Consider the following 18,683-nt stretch of genomic DNA (forward strand, 5'->3'; position numbering starts at 1 on the left):
GTGCCTGGCACAGAACAATCACTCAATATATATATAGATATATGCATAAAATATATATATATATATTTTAATTCAGAGAGAGAGAGAAAGAGAGGGAGACAGAGAGACACAGGCGGAGGGAGAAGCAGGCTCCATGCAGGGAGCCCGACGTGGGACTCGATCCCGGGTCTCCAGGACCACAGCCCGGGCTGCAGGCGGCGCTAAAGCTCTGGGCCACCCGGGCTGCGCACGATCCCTCGATATTGAATCATCATAATAAGGATACTGTTGTGCTAGTGACTAGTGAGCGCACGAGCGAAGGCACGAATGCACATACGCGGTAGTACGTGGCCGTGAGCTCCTCGGGGGTGCTGGACGCTCTCTGGCTCAGCCCTGAACCCTGGCCTCGCTTGGGCACAGGGCGCCCCGCCGCGCGGCCACGGGGAACCCCTAGAGGGCGGGCGGGAGTGACGGCTCCGGCCAGTAGGGGGCGCCGGCGCGCGGCCGGGCCAGGGCCCCCCAGCGCCGCCCCGCGCGGAGCCCGACCGCCGCGGACGCCATGCGCGCGCTGCTGCCGCTCCTGCCGCTCCTGCGCACGGGCTGGGGCTGGCGCGCGGGGCCCCCCGCTGCCGCCCGCGCGCCCCGGGGAGCGCGCGCAGGGCCTGGCCCGCACCGCGCCATGGCCTCGTACCGCACGGAGGAGCGCGGCCGGCCCCGCTCCCCCGGGTACCGCCTCTTCTTCCGTGAGTAGCTCGCGGGGGGCCCCCGGCGGGCGGCGCGCAGGGGAGGCGCGGGGTGGGGCCCGGGCCTCCGAGCGGCCTCCTCCCTCCTTCCCCGGCCGCGCGGGGGTGGCGGAGCGGCCGAGGCCCCCCATCCCCCGCCCCCGCTGCGGCGCGGGGCTCCCGGAAGACAGCGCGGCCCGGCGCGCCTCCCCCGGGCCCTGCAGCGGGGCGGGCGGCCGCGAGCAGCGCGTGTTCTGGGGGCGCGGGCGGGGGCGCGGGCGGGCGGGGGCTCCCGCGAGGGACCCGCTCCCGGACGCCGGCATTGATGGTCACGTGTTTGCACCCCCAGGCCCGGGTCTCCTCTGACGGGCGCGGCCCGGGGCGCGAAGCGAGGTGCAGGGATCGCGGCGATTTCCTGAGTCAGGAAAGGACCCAGGTCGCCGTCACTTATGCTCCTTTTTCTTGGCGCCCACACATTCCACTGTGTGTCGGTGACAATAGCCAGATTGGAAGACTTGCTTTCGTGCCTCACTGATTTCCGAGCCCTGAACGGAGTAGTACTTAAAAAAAAAAAAAAAAAAAAAAAAAAAAAAAAGATTTCATTTATTCATGAAAGACACACAGAGAGAGAGAGAGAGAGATGCAGAGACACAGGCAGAGGGAGCAGCAGGCTCCATGCACCGGGAGCCCGATGCAGGACTCGAGCCCGGGACCTGGGGACCACGACCTCAGCCAAAGGCAGACGCTCAACCACTGAACGACCCAGGCGCCCCCCCCCCCTTTTTTTTTTCCTGTAAAACCTTTTCTTGCCTTAATTCCCATCTTTTAGGAGCACCAGCTTCGGAGGCTTTCAGAGCGAAGCTCGAATCCTGAAGTTTCCAGCTCTTAGCTCTGTGACCGAGCGACCCCGGACGAGTTTTTTCTTAACCTGCCACGCCTTGCCTTTTTTTTTTTTTTTTTTTTCTTATCTGTAAAACAGGGCTGTAAGAATTTCATGATAACGCGTATGGAAAGTGATGAGTCAGTGCCTGTAATATCAATTATATTACAGGTGATTAGTCAGAGCGTCCACAATATAAATTATACTACAGGTATTATAAGTAATACCTGTAATCATTCTTGATACCTGTGATTTACAAAATGCTTGACATCTCTTACACGAACTTAGGATGGAAGAGTAGTATTTTATGGGAGAGAAGAGGGAGATAGTATAGCTTTGCGATTATGAATGCAACTGATGCTAAAATAACCAGGGTCTTCAAAATTGATTGCTGTTTCCCCCTATGGTACATGTTCTTTCCCGTTCTTGTTCAGTCAGGACTCATCAGGTGGTGGACAGGAACCCTTATCAAGACGTCCCAAATTCTGAATGGAATGTGTTCCAGTAGGTTATGTATGGTGTGATGATTTTAATGTAGTTTTGGAATATAGGTGAGGTTTGGTAGGAGTGAGATCCCAAGCGAGGACCAAGAAAGATTTCTTGAGGCATCTTTGGTCCAAAATGGTGGTTTTTATGAAAACACGGAGAGGGACCCTGGGGCAGGAAGGACTGCTGTCCTGGGCTTTGAGGGGTAGCTGATCATGTATCTGGGAGTTGGGGGAGGTAAGGAAAGGGAAGTTTCAAAAGGATTTTCATATGCTAAAGAGGACCTAGAAGATACTGGAGCTCTTGCCATAGTCAAGTTAAGGTTGTTTTTCTCTCTAGTAAACCATTAACATTAAGACAGTAGGGAGTTTCCTTCTGGAATTTAGGTAAGGATGCTTTTTTCTTGTAAGTCACTAAGGCATTTTGTAAATGGTGGGAGACTCCCGTCTCTAGGACTATAATAGCTCTAAGCTAACTATTTGTTTTTCCTTTCCTTTAGCTTTAGGGCATCCAGGAGTGCCTGAGGAATGTCACACCCGGGGGTGGGGTAGGGGTGGGGAAGGGGGGTTGCAGGGTGTGAGCTTCTGCTTTGTCCTCAGCTAGCCTTTTGTTCCCCATCAATTTGGGGCACAGTTTCCTGTAGAAAGAGTGTTGTGAGATGGTAGTTAGGTTGTTAGCTCGTCTAAACGCATAACATGGGGAAAATATTCTAGATTTGCAATAAGTACAGCAATAATGGATGAAGAAAGTAAATATTTATGAAGCGTGCTAGATACTGTTAGACACAGCACTAAGGAGATTTATGGGCCCTGCTCTCAAGAGAGCCATAATATCCATATAAATAATTAAGGAAAAATATGTAAACACTAAAAAATATTTTACTTGAATGTTAACTGATAAGAAAAACACTCTTGAGAAGCCGGGGGCATATGGCCTAGTTGACATTGCACTGGCTTTGAAATGACAACTCCTAGGCCTTCATCCTGACTTTGCCATGAACTCTGTGTTATTTGGGCAGGTAATTCCCTCATTTCTTGTTTTTTGTTTGTTTGTTCGTTTGTTTTACCTGTAAAATAATGCAGTAGACCTAGCAGTGATCTTCAAGGTCCTTCTCAGTGCCAATTATCCTCGAAAGCATTGGATAAATATTAAGTATTCTAACATTCTCCCCTGGGGCAAGGCTTCTCTCAGTGCATTTCCAAGGCTATATTGGCCTTTCACTGTGGTTTGTTTCTTTAGCTACAAGTGTACTTAGACGATTTTTAAGTAACTAGAATGCCAAAAGTGCTTTTTTTTTTTTTTTTTTTTCACTGAGAATAAATGATAGAAAAGAGAAGGTTTTACTGAAGCAAATGGGTAAGAATTAGAAGAGTGTGGTTTGGGGGAGGGCCCAGGAGGTGAGCTACTAATTGGAAGGGATGTCACATTAAGCAGTTCCTGATCTAAACCGCCAGGGGGCATGCTTGGCTTGGGGCTGTTTACTGCTTGCTGGCAGGGGAGGACAAAGTGAAAGGAAGCCCCTTTAAGGTAAAAGAGTAAGAGGAAAACTGAACAAATAGTTTCGTATAAAAATGGTCTCAAATTGGATATTTTGACCTTTGGCAATGCAGGACTAGGGTGTAGTTCTACAGCACTTCAAAGAAAAACCTGGGCAGCCCAGGTGGCTCAGTGGTTTAGCGCCGCCTTCAGCCCAGGGTGTGATCCTGGGGTCACGGGATCCAGGCCCAAGTCGGGCTCCCTGCATGGAGCCTGCTTCTCCCTCTGCCTGTGTCTCTGCCTCTCTCTCTCTCTCTCTCTCAATACATTTGTCATGAATAAATAAATAAGATCTTTAAAAAAAAACAAAAACAAAAAGAAAAACCTGAATGTAGCACAACTTGGCTGAAAAGTGTTACTCAGCATTATTACAGTGGAATCTTTTCCCACATTTCCAAATATATCCCAGTTCTCTGAAATACCAGTACACTCAGAGGTAGACCATTTTGAGCTTCATTTCTGTAAATGGTTTCTCTATACTGCCACTCAGAAGAACCAGAGTAAATGATAGGTTTAATACTTTTTTTCCCCTGGTTTTCCTTGGTGTTGGAGTTTGTAGAAACAGTGTTGAAGTGAGACAGGATGATAGAGGGGAAAGAGTGTCCTGGCAGGAATCATCAGATCTCCTTGGTACCAGCCTTGGCCATTTATTAAGTTCCTTTGTGGCCTTGACTGAATCATTTATCTGTATCTCAATTTTATTAAACCATGGAAAGAGGAGATTGGACTAGATGGTCATTTTCCAAAGTGTGCTGAGTTGAGCAAAAACATACCATAGAATATTTAAACACAGTCCTTCATGGTATTTGATAAGTGAGCAGAACACTTCCCATTTTATCACCTTCTTAGAGAGTCACAATGTGCATAATAAACTATGCATATAAAAATTATGCACAATGCACATTTTCTGGGAAATTCTGATACAAAGTAACTTGTCCTAAACGTTTGAACTCCAGAGCCCTTATCTCTCAGAACATTTGTTAATATCTTAGTGACTCTAGAGTTTCATGGAATTCAGTTGAGGAAGTGCTGGGTGAGATGATTTCTGAAACTTCTAAAAAACAAGTGTGTCAAAGAGTTTTAGACTAATAGTCAAAACACTTAGATGGTAGGCCTAGCTTGACTGTCTTGGGCATCACTTGACATCCCTCAGCTCAATTTCTTCATCTGCAAAATAGGGATAGCACGACTAATGTTGAATTGCTGTGGCAGTTAAATGAGATCAAGTGTGTAAGATTTATCAGTGTCTCACACATGGCACATAGTAAATATTTAATAAATGTCATTTTTTTCCTTTTGACTTCAAGACAGAAGACCAAAGGTCTTGTCATATTATGTGAAGGGTAAAAATAATGGGAGAGAAGCAGATTCCCTTCTGAACATGGAGCCCCTTGCAGGGCTCGATCTCACAACCCTGAAAACATGACCTCAGCTGAATATAAGAGTCAGTTGCTCAACCCACTGAGCCACCCAGGTCCCCCCCCCCCCCCCCCCCGCCCCAATCTCAGTTTTAATGGATACTGCCCTGCAGTCTTCTGAATTGTGAAATCATAATGAAGTTAGACTTGTTTATATAGGATCAAAGGCGGTACTGCATGTCAGTATTACTTTGATAGTCTGTATGTCCTTGTTTGTTTTCTTAATAACTTGAAAATTCATGGGGGCACCTGGGTGGCTCAATACATTGGGTCTCTGACTCTTGATAATGTTGATACTGGCTCAGGTCATGCATGATCTCAGGGTCTTGAGATGGACCCTGCATCAGGTTCCATGCAGAGCATGGAGATTGCTGAAGATTGTCTCTCTCTCTCCCTCTGCCCCCTCTTTCCCCACTTTCACTCTCTCACTTAAAAAAAAAACAAAACACTTTTTTTTTGCGTTTTTCTAAAAAAAAATGAGTTGAAGCTATGCTTTTCATAGTTTGCATTTTTGTTACATAGTGTAGGTGACTGGTTCACTTAGAGACACTGTGCTGTAGGTAATTCATGTTGCTTTTATTTGGAATGAGAATGAATCCTATAGTTCTTTAAAATGAATTTGTTGTATCATTCATAATGTATGCTTAAGTTGAAATTACTGTAGGTTTTCTTTTTTTGAGTACATCATTTGAGGAGTAGGTGATGGAATCTGCCATTGAATGTACCATACATTTGGACGTAATAAAATTTCCTGAGAATAATCCATACAATATGTGTTTGAGTCTAAAGTGTATGAATTCCTGTAATGTTTTTTTAAGTTGGCTCATATCACAGAATTTGAATTATATATATAGAACATAATGGTTATTATGTGAACATTGAAAACTTATTTGTATTTATTTGGTGTTTGTCATTGTTAAGGCTCTAGTAAGAATCTCTATAAATAGTTTTAGTAATGATATGCAGTAGTATGATGGTATTTGGCATACATGTAGCTGTTTGGTGTATATACATATTATCAAATACAAGTTTTACACTCCATTCAATTATCTCACTTGCTACTACCATTAATAAACTTTCATCCTAATACAACTTGCTGTTATGAGAGAAAAATACAGATAATTTGCAAAATAATAGAATAAAATCTCATTTTAGTCTAGTTGAAGGGAAAGTCTTGATTGACACTGTTTGGCCATGTCCAGTGTATATAGAAGGGCCTGAAAGAATTAATTAGTTTATTATTTTTGACAGAGTGAAATACTGAGACAAGATGGCAAGGGTGACTACAATTGTTTGTCTGCTCTTCCTTCTAGTGAATATCCTATTATAGTGATAGTAAGTGAATAAAAAAGGATAATCCTGAAACAACAAATAAGGAGGACTCATCAGAGCTGGAGATTTCAAAATATTTATAGAATTTGATGAACAGTCGGAGATGCAGTTATTGATGAAACTGTGGAGGAAGTACCACCTTAAGTATATGTGCTGAAGGGTCTGTAGTATAAGAAGAAGCCAAACTGCTTTGCATAAACTCAGAGTGGTTGTGGGCTTGTTGATGTCAGATAGGAGAGAGGAGGATGAGAGTGGGATGTGGTGCTTTACAGGAGGCGGGGGCAGTTAATGTAACTTTTATTATGGAATAGCACGCAGATGTTTATCATGCAGGTTTGGGGTTTGTGGAATGGGCTGGTTTCTTCTACAGAAATTGAAGAAAGAGGAAAGTAGACGCCCAATAGCGGTGTTGCTCCAGCAGAGCTCTCTGCATTCTCACTTAGAAACCTCCCAGTGGAATAGCCAACTTCTTACCCATATGTCTCCTTGGGAAGCTGACCCTTCAATAAGCTTTTCCCATGTACACATCAGTTTTTCTAGTGTAATCTTAAATATCAACCAAATTGTCAAGGATCACCTTTAGTCAGGTTTTCACTACTACTCTACCAAACTGCTTTTGTCAAAATGCAACTTCCACGTGACAAAGAAAATGATCAGTTTTAAGTTCTTATCTTACATGAATTATCAGCAGAACCTTTCACAGTCATCACTTTGTCTTCCTTGAAACTTTTTTTTTTTTTTCTTTTTGTCTCTGGGACAGCACTCTTTTATTTTGATGGCTTCTCCAGCAGTCTCCTTTTCTAGATCCTCTTACTTCTGAACTCAACTTTTGAAATGCCCCACGGCTCAGTACTTAGCCCACATATCTGTTTATTCTCTAAGACAGAAGTTGGCTAATGTTTTCTGTAAAGGGCCCTGATAGTGAATAGTAGGCTTTGAAGGCCGTAGGGTCTCTGCCACAACTACTTAGCTCTGCCTTTGTAGCACAACAGTAACCAGAGAGAATAAAAGTATGAATGTGGCTTTTGTTCCAAGGAAACTGTATTTACACAAATAAAAACAGGCCATGGACCAAAGTTTGCTGTCCATAGCTATTGCTCTAAGTGATGCCTTTCAGTCCCGTAGCTTTAGATACCATCTGTGCCTCCCAGATTTGTAACAGCCCGAATCTCTTCTTGAACTCAAGATTTACACATCCAATAAACATATTGTCTTCCCACCTAAATGTCTCAGAGACAACTCAAGGTTACCATGTACAAAACTGATTCTTTTTTTTTTTTAAAGATTTATTTATCTATTTATGATAGAGAGAGAGAGGCAGAGACACAGGAGGAGGGAGAAGCAGGCTCTATGCCAGGAGCCCGACTCGAGACTCGATCCCAGGACTCCAGGATCACGCCAGGACTCCAGGATCACGCCCTGGGCCAAAGACAGGCGCTAAACCGCTGAGCCACCCAGGGATCCCCCTACAAAACTGATTCTTCTCCGCACTCACTTGTTTCTGTTCTCAACTTCTGCAGTCAGTAACTTAGCAATCCTTCCTGGTGCCTTTCTTATCTTAACCCCACTTCTAGCTTAGTAGTTTCTCCCTTCAGCTGTGCTTTTGAAATACATTTAGGAGATAGTCACTTCTCTCTACTTCCCATCCTTGCCACTTTATCCATCTTTCACTTGACCAATTGTCGTAGCCTCCTGATTCTTCCCCTGCTGCCACCTTGTCCCCCTGTAGACTGCTTTCCACACAGAAGTTACCTTGATCCTTTTAAAATGTAAGTTAGATTGTGTCCAGGCTCTGCTCAAACCCCAGTGGCTTTTCATTTTGCTCAAAATAAGTTTTAAATATTCACCACGGTATACAAAGTCCTGTGTGACCTAATACTGGGCTTCCTCTCTGAATTCTTTGCTTACCACTCTTCCTTTTGATTGGTGTGCTCCAGCCATCCTGGCCTCTGCAGTGTTCCTCCCTGATACCTGCTTGACCTGCTTCCCTACTTTATTTAGGTCTGTACTGAAATATTACCTATCAGGGAGATCTTCCCTGTCCTTTCCATTTAAATTTTGTCCCTTCCCTTATTCATTCCTTTCTTGACCTCATTTGTTTTCCTTTATGGGGCTTATTGTATCCAATATAGTAAGAATATAGTCCTATTCATTGCTTCTATACCTGCCTCTCCTACTAGAATATAAGTTCCATAAGAATAGGGAATTTGTATACCCAGGACTTACGTGTCCACTAAATAGCATGTGAATGAATTTGAGGAAATTTTATCAATAGTAAAAAAGAAAAAACAAAAGAAAGTAGAAAGAAGAGAATTTGAATTTTAAAAAGTCCGATGAGTGTCTCTGAGATTTTAGAAACTCTTGTATCCATTAAAGAGGAAGAGGAAGCTAGGAGGAAATCATAATCACAGACATACTAAAATATTGTTATTGTAAAGACAAATAACTCAGTAGAAGGTATAGTGGGACAAATGGTGTTCTGTTGTTTTAAGCCACCGAGTTTGTGATCATTTGTGATCATTTGTTATGGCACTCCTGGAAAACTAATACAGGAAAGTTAGAATATAAGGTAAATCTATCAGAAAGTATAACACGATGCCAAAGAGACAGAAAAAGGAGGTAGAAAGAGGAGACATGGAGATTTAATCTAGGAAGTCCAATATTGGACTAATATGAGTGCCAGAAGGAATGGAGAGTTCATTACCAAAGAGCTAGTAGAAGAGATCTAAGAATTCTGGGATCTCAGTCTTCTGAGTCCCAGACACATTATAAAAATCTCAGAAAACTGAAGCTTTTATAAAGAAGATCCTGAAAGCCCTAGGGCATGAGGCAGGAGAGAGAGAGAGAGAGAACAGGTCACGTGAAAGAGAATGAGAATCAAACTGGATTTGACTTACAAGCACAAATGAATGCTTAATGACTGGAGTAGTGCCTTCCGAGTTTTGAGAGAAAAATAATGTTCTTCCTAGAATTTGCCCAGGCAACCATCAATCTAGGGTGAAGACCAAATAAGGACATTTCAGACATTTAAGGACTTGGGAAATTTACCTTATATGCATCCTTTCATACAGAATGTAAGTTAGGGATATGCTCCTGCAAAACAACTAAGTAAACCAAAAAGGATGAATGTATGGGATCTAGAAAACAGATCTAAGCTGGAGACCAAAGAAACAAAGTCTTAGGATGCCAAAAAAATCCAGTCCATATTGCAGCTAGAGGATAGAGATTTCCAAACGGAGCTGTTTGTGTAAAGAGAGAATTCCATAGTCTGTGGAATCTGTGAGACATTTGAATAATTTATAGTTATGATTATGACTGACAATGAAGGAAACATAATTAGAAGCACAAGTCAAAACAGAAGCTGAACAGGAGAGGAAATTTAATTAAAACATTATACTTGGCCAAAACTCAATACATAGATAATGCTTCTCAAAGTTACTTCAGTGTAAGAAGTATTTGTGGGTGCTTGTTAAAAATCTAGTTATCCAGATTTCTTAAGATTCTGATTCCCTAGGTATATGGAAGGTCCAGAGACCTGTTTAGCAAACACTCCAGGTTTTTCCTATTCTTAGAAAAAATTTGGAAATATACTAATAGGAAGAGCATAGAAAATTCAGTATGATTATAGAATATCAACCTTGAAATGAAAAAATAAAAGTGAAGAAGATAAAAATTCAGAGAGAGAAGGATGAAGGGAATGAGGTAAAAAAGCCAGTTGGTAGGGTCAAATATAGTGTGTTTGGTGGAATAAGGAATAAAGTCTAAAGTACTAAGATTAGAAAATTTAAGAGGAATAGGTTGGGGGTCAAATGAACTAATGAACTTATCTCTTAGAATTGGAATCAGTAGATAATTTCAAAAATTGATAAGGTAAAAACTAATGATAGAAACATTATTTGGAGTTATGTAGATAATCACTAGACCTAAAGTTAAAAATTTTGCTCTGAGAGTGAATCTGGATTGGAGAGAGGTGGAGACAGAGTTTTTTTTAACTATGAACATAAATTGCTTTGTTTAAACAGCAAACGAGCAATTTTAAAAAGCAAATTGGTAGCAACAGCTTGGTTCAAATCTAAAGAAACAACCAGTCTGAGCTTCAAATAATGAAGTTCTAACTCAGGATTTATCACTGATTTATTTTGAGGCTCTGAGAAAGGGCTGTCTATACTGTGTGCTTTATAGTCTGTCAACTTTACAAAGTGGCACACATTACTCCAATGCTTGCTACATATATCACATCTCTCTGTCTATGGCTCATGTGTGTAATATATATTACCCTTTTCATTTTATAGAAGGTCAGGATAGACGGCACCTATCTTTAAATCTACCTTTAGATAGTCTCAATATTCTATATGGAGCATGCTAGTATACAAATAGCACTGACCCTAGAAAACTTTAATGGGTTCTAATCCTTCCTTTCGGCATTAGGTCAATGATTAGCTTCCTGATTATGCCAAGAGGACTCCTTTGTCTTTCCACTTACTGGATGATGCTGATGTGGATGATGTAGTGCATGCCCTGTCTTGGCTATGGGCATAGCTCACTTTTTAGCACTTTTGTATTCCGACATCTAATACACTACCTTTTACAAACTAAATTACATATTGCTTGATTGAAAAAAATTGAGAAAATTAAGTTCCAGAGAAACTGAGTGACTTTATCAAGCTCAGTAACTAGAAGTCAGGTTCTTGGTCTCTGTATTCATTGCTCTGTGTGAGTTTTTGGTATATTGCCCATCAAAGTATTATCATTATCTGACATCTAAAGCCATATTTTATTTTTGCGGATGTAATTCTTTCTATTCTTTTTTCTTCATTTGTTTATTTTGTGATCCAAATGGCTTCTAGTAGGTATTTGTTATCTGAGTCGGACCATTCTCTTGCTAATACTCTTAATTTTCCAAGATGCCAGTTAGATAACAACTTAAACCCATGTATTGGCATTACCATAGTATTTGAATATCATGTTTAGATCCTGGTTTAAAAAGATAGATACCTCAGCACATTTCATCTTTAGCTTTTAGTGATCACAACTTAGGCTGGTCCTATTTTTTCCTCAGGCTGGAGTAACATGGCTTTCATCTTAATAAGTTTGTTGGGGCTCGTGTCCAGTTAACAAGAGCATTGGATCTTTAGAGAAATTTAACAGCAAATCAGTGTGCTGGAGGTATCATTTATTCTTAATTACAAAGGCATCTCAGCTATTATGCCAAATTTCTTAAATTTCCTTAATTTTTTTTAATTTCCTCAATTTTAATAATGAAGTTCCCTGGTTTGTGCAACTTTCTGAATTCTTAAAGCTGAGATTATTGTTAATTCCCATCACAGTGATAGGTCTCAAAAGTTGACAAAACCTTCCAAAAGATTGTATTTTCCTCAAAACTACCTTACCTTGGTGACGTAAAGCTGAGAAAAGAATCACAGATTGGTAATTGTTCATTGGAACAAGTGCTTATTACATTTATACTTTTATACATATTTTAACCTCTTTTTTTGCTTCGTATTTATTTATTTTTAATATTATATACAATAAAATTCAGTCTTTTTTTGTAAACAGTTCTGAGTTTTGATAGAATATAGATTGTTTAAACACCATCACAGGGATCCCTGGGTGGCGCAGCGGTTTGGCGCCTGCCTTTGGCCCAGGGCGTGATCCTGGAGACTCGAGATCAAATCCCACGTCGGGCTCCCGGTACATGGAGCCTGCTTCTCCCTCTGCCTGTGTCTCTCTCTCTCTCTCTCTCTCTGTGTGACTATCATAAATAAATAAACATTAAAAAAAAATAAATAAACACCATCACAATCAAGGTACAGAACAATTCATCACTCCAAAACCGTTTCCATGTGGTCTCTCTTTAGTCACCTTTAACCTCTACCCTCAACCCCTGGCAATCACAGACCTGCTCTTTATGCCTATACTTTTGCCTTTTCTAACAGGTCATCCAAATGGAATTAAGTCTAGCTTTTTCCACATGGCATAATGCATTTTAGATTTATCCATTTTGTTGTGTATATTGATAGTTCATTCTTTTTTATTGGGCACTAATATATCATTTGTTGTGCAAAACACCATTCTATGGTTGTAGCAGAGTTCACTTATCCATTAACTGTACATTTAGTTTGCTTCCAGTTTTTGATGATTTTAAATAAAGCCACCTATAAATATTCACTTAGAGGTTTTCCTGGAACATTAGTTCATTTCTCTTGGTCAAATACTTAGCAGTAGGATTTCTGGATCAAATGTTTAACTTTATCAGAAACTGCCAAAGTATTTTCCAAAGTGACTGTATCATTTTCAATTCCCACTGCCATATTTTAATAGAAAATAAATGTTACCCATTTAAGTACTGTGTTACTTATAGAAAAGTAAATAATCATGAAACACACTGATCATTCTGTTTCTTGTGCTCATAGATGATTTCAAATTCAGGCAGAGAATTTGAAGTTTGATCTGATAAGCAAAAGGTTATTTTTAAAGGTGCATCTTTTTTTTTAACTAATGAAAAAGAACTTTGTAGATCATAGCAAGGTTATATATACTTTGCCACTTGTGTGCTTCTTCTCATCTTTATCCTACCTTGTGAATGAGTCCTTCAGAAGTTACCTTGTTGCTAGAGTGGAAAAGAAAAGTTTCATGAACTGTTTGGAGGGAAAAATGAAACAGTAGTAGAAATATATTTATTGAATGTCTACTAAGTGCTGGGTACTTTCTGGATGCCGGGGACCCAGTACAGAGTATAACAGAACAAACAAAAGCAAACAACAAAAACACCTTCTTTCAAGGTGTATTACTAAAATAAGTGCTAAGGAAAACCTACAGAGCATGAGAAGAAGAAATACAGTTTTGGTGAAGCCAGAGCCATTAAGTTATATGCTTTAATTTTAGTGGGTTGAAGCATGGCTTGTTTTTGTTTAAACTTTATTTTGAAATAATTTTTGATTTGGCGAAGTTGCAAAGATAGTACAGAATTCCAGTGTATCTATCTCTTACCAAAACTTTCCCTAATATTAACGTTTCTCATTTCCAATGTATATTTGTTAAAAGAAACCGACATTGATACCTACTGTTCACTCCAGATTTTAGTTGGAAATCACTCGTTTGCCCACTGATGTCATTTTTCTGTTCCAGGATCCAGTTCAAGGTACCACATTACACTTAGTCATATTTCCTTCCTCCCCTCCAGTCTAACAATTACTCAGTATTTCCTTGTTTGTTTTATGAGCTTGAGATTTTTGAAGAGTAACTGTTTGCTATGGTGTAGAATGTCCCTAAGGTGTCTGCTGTCTTTCTTATGATGAGATGGGTTATGGGTTTTGGGGGGAAATACAGCAGAAATGGAGTACCCTTCTCATCACAGCATATCAGGAGGTACATGCTATCAATGTGACTTGTCACTGGTGATGGTAACCTTGATCATTTGGCTAAGGATGCTGTTTGCCAGAGTTCTCTATTTAATATTACTGTTTCCCCCTTTCCATGTTCTGTTCTTTGGAATTGAGTCATTAAGTCCAGTCTATATGCAGAGAGACCAGGGTAAGCTCTACTTTTTGGAGGGTGGACAGATACGTGTGTGTGTGTGTGTGTGTGTGTGTGTGTGTGTGTGTATCGGAATTTTTCTATAAGGAAGGTTTGTCTCTTCCCCTTTATCTATCTATCTATCTATCTATCTATCTATGCATTTATTTGTGTTGGAGTGGTCTTATGTGTATTTATTTTATACTTTGGCTTATAATCAAATATTAATCTGTTGCTCAGTTTTTACATCTTTGGCCTTTGGGATCTCTTATATGTTGGTTCCATTTCCTTTTGACATACCACCAACCTTTTGTTTCTTTCAGCACTTGTTTGCTGGTACTACAGGATCCATCAGGTTTATCTTGTATATTCTTTGTCCCAGCCTTCTTTAAGAAGTCCCTAGTTCTTTTTTATTGGAGAATGGTATTTGGAAACCAAGATTTGGGCGCTGAGTGTACTCATTGCTAATGGGCTGTCAGCCAGTCCATGTTTATTTTGTTAAAATATTTTTAAAGTCTGAATTTGAAAATTCTACCAAAGAGGTAGCAGGCCAGAAATAAAACATACCCTGACTTAGGAAATTATAAACTGAAAAAATTTTATGGCTATACTAAGCCCAGCTTTTGGAAAGAGATGCATTCCAATAAAAGTGCATATTAAGTTGTTTTATTTTGTTTAAATAATATATGCTATTAGAAGTATTTAAAATATGCAATGAAGATAAGATACTTTCTATTATTAAAGTTCATTTTTGTTTTAAGCTTACCTTAATATAAGCATTCTCATCACTGAGTGGGAACAAGTGATTTGTTTCTTTTCTTTTAATTGGGTAGGATCTTTACATCTTTGTTCATGTGAATTGTAGACAGAAACTGGGAATTCTCCTGTTAGGTTTCTCCTCAGAAAAATTGAGATCAGTTTTAATCCAATCGCTTATTAATGAATTTCTTTTCAAAAGTGAGATTTTTTATATTTGGGTGTTAGTTTTAGACATTTTCTGCTTTGGATGTTTTAAGCTACAGAGATTAAATACAATTGACCCTTGAACAATACAGGGTTAGGGACGACTGCCTACCACACAGTTGAAGGTCTGTGTAAACCTTTAAAAACTTCACTGCTAATAACTTAGGTTGACCAGTAGCCTTACTAGTAACATAAACAGTCAATTAACAGAGATTTTTGTATGCTATATGTATCATATACTGTATTCTTATAGTAAAGTAAGCTAGAGAGGGCAGCCCAGGTGGCTTAGTGGTTTAGCGCCACCTTCACCCCAGGGCATGATCCTGGAGACCTGGATGGAGTCCCATGTCAGGCTCCCTGCATGGAGCCTGCTTCTCCCTCTGCCTGTCTCTCTCTCTCTCTCTCTCTCTGTCTCTAATAAATAAATAAAATCTTAAAAAAAAAGAGAAAGTAAGCTAGAGAAAAGAAAATATTAAGAAAATCATAAGGGAGAGAAAATATATTTGCAGTACTACATTGTATCTAAAAAAAAGTGTATAAGTGGACTTACATATTTCAAACTTACACTTGTATTTAAAAAAAAGTTTGTATAAGTGGACCTATGTATTTCAAACTTACACTGTTGAAGAGTCAACTGTAAATTGTTTTGGCAAACCAAAATGTTTATTGGTTTATTATTTTTGGTCATCCTATTGGGGCAAATTTTAAAAGTTGAATTAAACTTTAAATTGGGAGTTTAGATTAATTTGAAAAATCTTTAATAGCTTTTTTAAAAAAGTTTAAAAATGGATAAGGATATAATTGTTCTGAAGAATGGAATAGTCTATTGCTTTAATTCTGTATTTTTATTTTTGTTTTTTCCCTTTGCAGAGAATGTAGCTGGTCACTACATTTCCCCCTTTCATGATATTCCTCTGAAGGTGGACTCAACAGAGGTATTGTCTTAACTTGTTTTGGGGGTGAAAATATATAATTCTAATATCACAAAATGCTTTTTGGAAGCATCTTGAAACGAAAGAATGTGGTTGGAAGTCAAGAAGGACAACAGTTATAATAGGATAGTAAGTCTCCTTCATGAATTAGAATTAGTATGGGAATAGGATCCTTACAGGAGGAAGATATGGAACTGTGATGTAGGATTTGTGCTGCCTTCCAGCCCTTCAAAGGACTGGACTGTCAATATGATGGCAATAGAATAATAGTGAAGATTTATTAAATGCTCATGGTGGGTTTATCCAAACAGTGTACTGAGAGCTTGACTTGCATTTTCTGAGTATGGCTAGGGCTACAGTTATAACCCTTATTTTGTTAATGAGGTTCAGTACTTTGCCCATGGTCACAAATCTGTTGTCTGTTGTGGGAGGTAGAATATGAATTTAGGTGGTGCTCTAACTCCAAAGGTGGTATTCTTAATTGCTCTTCTGTAATCCTTCCAGCTCATTACTTCTAAGTAGTAGTCAACTACAGGACAGGAGGTCATATAATCTGGAGAGAGAAGGAAGCCAAAGATAGGGCAGAAAGAACTCCATTTTTCTGTGTGTGTGTGTGTGTGTGTGTGTGTGTGTCTGTCTGTCTGTCTGTCTGTGTGTCCATGTGTTTTATTTTGGCCAAAGAACAGTCCAACCCAAATATCTCATATCTTCCAACACCTCTCCTTGCTTTTGACCAAAAGCTCATGCATTAATTTATTCATTTATTCTTTCAGCAAACATCATTGCAGCATTAGGAGCTAGACAGCATTCCAGGTACTAGGGTTGCAGTGGTGAATAAGAGAGTCATAGATCTAATTTGTACTTGATTGGAGGAAACAGACAACCAGAAAACAAGTGGATCAGTAATGTGAAGTGCTATAAAACTGGCATAGGGTAATGAAAGGAGGAGGAACTGGTCAGCTGCTTCATGTGGGGGTGTACCATGACAAAATCTGTTTACTTAACAAAATAATAATATTTTTGGGAATCCTCTAGTAGGTAGATGGGGAGCTGAAACAAAGAGTGGACTAGAAATATCCCAGTGGGCATGATATTCTGCCTTAGGAGAGTAGGTTTTGGGGAATATGAGATTGGGGTTAATCAGAGTTGAGAATAGGACAGGGCAAAATAGAACAGGATATGCCAGTGAATTCTGGACATGTGGAGATCGGTACGCACGGTGGTTGTGTGACTAGGTTTCCTCCATCCTCAACCATGATGGTTAGAACTCTTGCATATTGTACTTCGGGATGCGGTATTTTAGGAACAGAAATAATGTTTCACAGCCTACTGGGAATAATCATTTTTCTGTTTTGTTTCCTTCGTTAGTGGTTTTTTTGGTGTGTGAGAGTTACATGTAAGTGTTAGCATTTGTGAGTGGCATAATTTTTCTTTTCAATCCGTCACATATTCTGTTTTAATTTGAAAGTGCTTGATGGTTGGCATAGTAATCACACCTTGGTGGAATTTACAGGCAGGAGGTGTGCAGCTGAGTACTTTCATGGCTTGTTAGTCGCGCTCCCTAGAGTTTCATTTCAATAATGAAATCACTGTTTTAAGTGTAATCACTGGAAAGTGACAGTCTTTCCTTAAAGACCAAAGAGCCTTTGCTTATTTGATAAAAACTAGGAAAATATTCTTGAAAGAGATTTAACTTTTCTGATAATTTATCTTATGAAATACTTTGATGCTCATGCACTGGGAATGCAAATGCTGAGAGAAAAGGAGCTGAGCATTTGGTAGGTTCTCTGTTGAGTCAAGTTTCTGGACAGCCTCTGTAATGGAATGTTTCTGTAGTAGGCTTACTTTCATTGCTTTGCAATACAGCTGTATTCTTTGCTGAGATATTACAATTATAAATACCATTTTTTTCTTTTATAGGAAAATGGCATTCCTACAAAGAGAGCACGAAGTGATGAGTATGAGGTATATTTAAAGGTTTTTATTTTTGTGAGTCACTTCTATTGTCCATTAAAGACCTTGATGATAGTTTGCATTTGTAAAGTGCTTCTAAAGTTTCCCCCCTACAAGATTTTTGTGTGTGTTCTGATGTTTTCTTTTCTTCTAATATCTGTTTAAGGCAGCTAAGGCTGATCTGATCTTTTCACTTTTTTTCTTGTGGTAAAATACACATAAAATAAAATTTACCATTTTATTTATTGCACAATTTTTAAAGTGTGCTGTTTAGTGTAATTAAGCACTTTCACATATGCAGCCATCACCACCTTCATCTCCAGAACTTCATCTTCCCAAACTGAAGCTCTACCCATTAAACACTAACTCTGTGCATTCTGTGCTCTGTCTGGCTCCTGGTAACTGCTATTCTACTTTCTGTTTATGAATCTATTTTAGGAACCTCTTTACTATTTTATTTTATAAGTGAAAAACCAGAGAGAATCAGGAAATGAACCCAGATTTTAGAAGCAAGTTATTTATCGTAGATAGTCTAAAATAAAGGTACTTATGAAAATTGGTCACTGTATCATTTTTTTATTGTAAGGGAAAAAGTGGTTTGAGAGGCTGTTTTAGAATTCTGGAACAAGTCTTTTGGGAATAGAGCAGAAAAAAAAGTTACACCAACTATATGTTAAAATACATGTGTTCTATATATATCTTTTAAATATGTGACTGTCAAACCTTTAATAGTTCTTGACTTAGGACCAGAACATTTGATTGATGTCTGTCATCCCATCTCATGCTGTTGATGCCTTTTTATCTTGCTGATGCCAGACAGTTTTTCCTGCCACCTTTCTCAGCCTTCTTTTCCCCTCAACCTTATTTCCATTTTTTTCTCTACTCTAACTGAAACTTATGACCCCAGCCTTTGAATCTACTTCCAAAAATAGCTGCTATTTAATCCCTACCACCTTTGCCTGCCATC

At 39.6% G+C, this 18,683-nt stretch overlaps 1 protein-coding gene across 1 annotated transcript in view; it reads left to right on the top strand.

Annotated features, from left to right (window-relative positions):
* Positions 1–538: 538 nt before the first annotated feature.
* The window catches only part of PPA2 (inorganic pyrophosphatase 2), an 81,045-nt gene continuing 62,900 nt past the window's right edge, over positions 539–18,683 (top strand). Inside the window, exons 1-3 of the mRNA XM_038582455.1 lie at positions 539–722; positions 15,702–15,766; positions 17,684–17,728. Coding sequence (XP_038438383.1) covers positions 539–722; positions 15,702–15,766; positions 17,684–17,728 — 294 coding nt within the window. The remainder of the gene's footprint in view (positions 723–15,701; positions 15,767–17,683; positions 17,729–18,683) is intronic.

The sequence above is a fragment of the Canis lupus genome, chromosome 32, assembly GCF_011100685.1.
Source record: "Canis lupus familiaris isolate Mischka breed German Shepherd chromosome 32, alternate assembly UU_Cfam_GSD_1.0, whole genome shotgun sequence".
NCBI classification, from domain to species: Eukaryota; Metazoa; Chordata; class Mammalia; order Carnivora; family Canidae; genus Canis; species Canis lupus.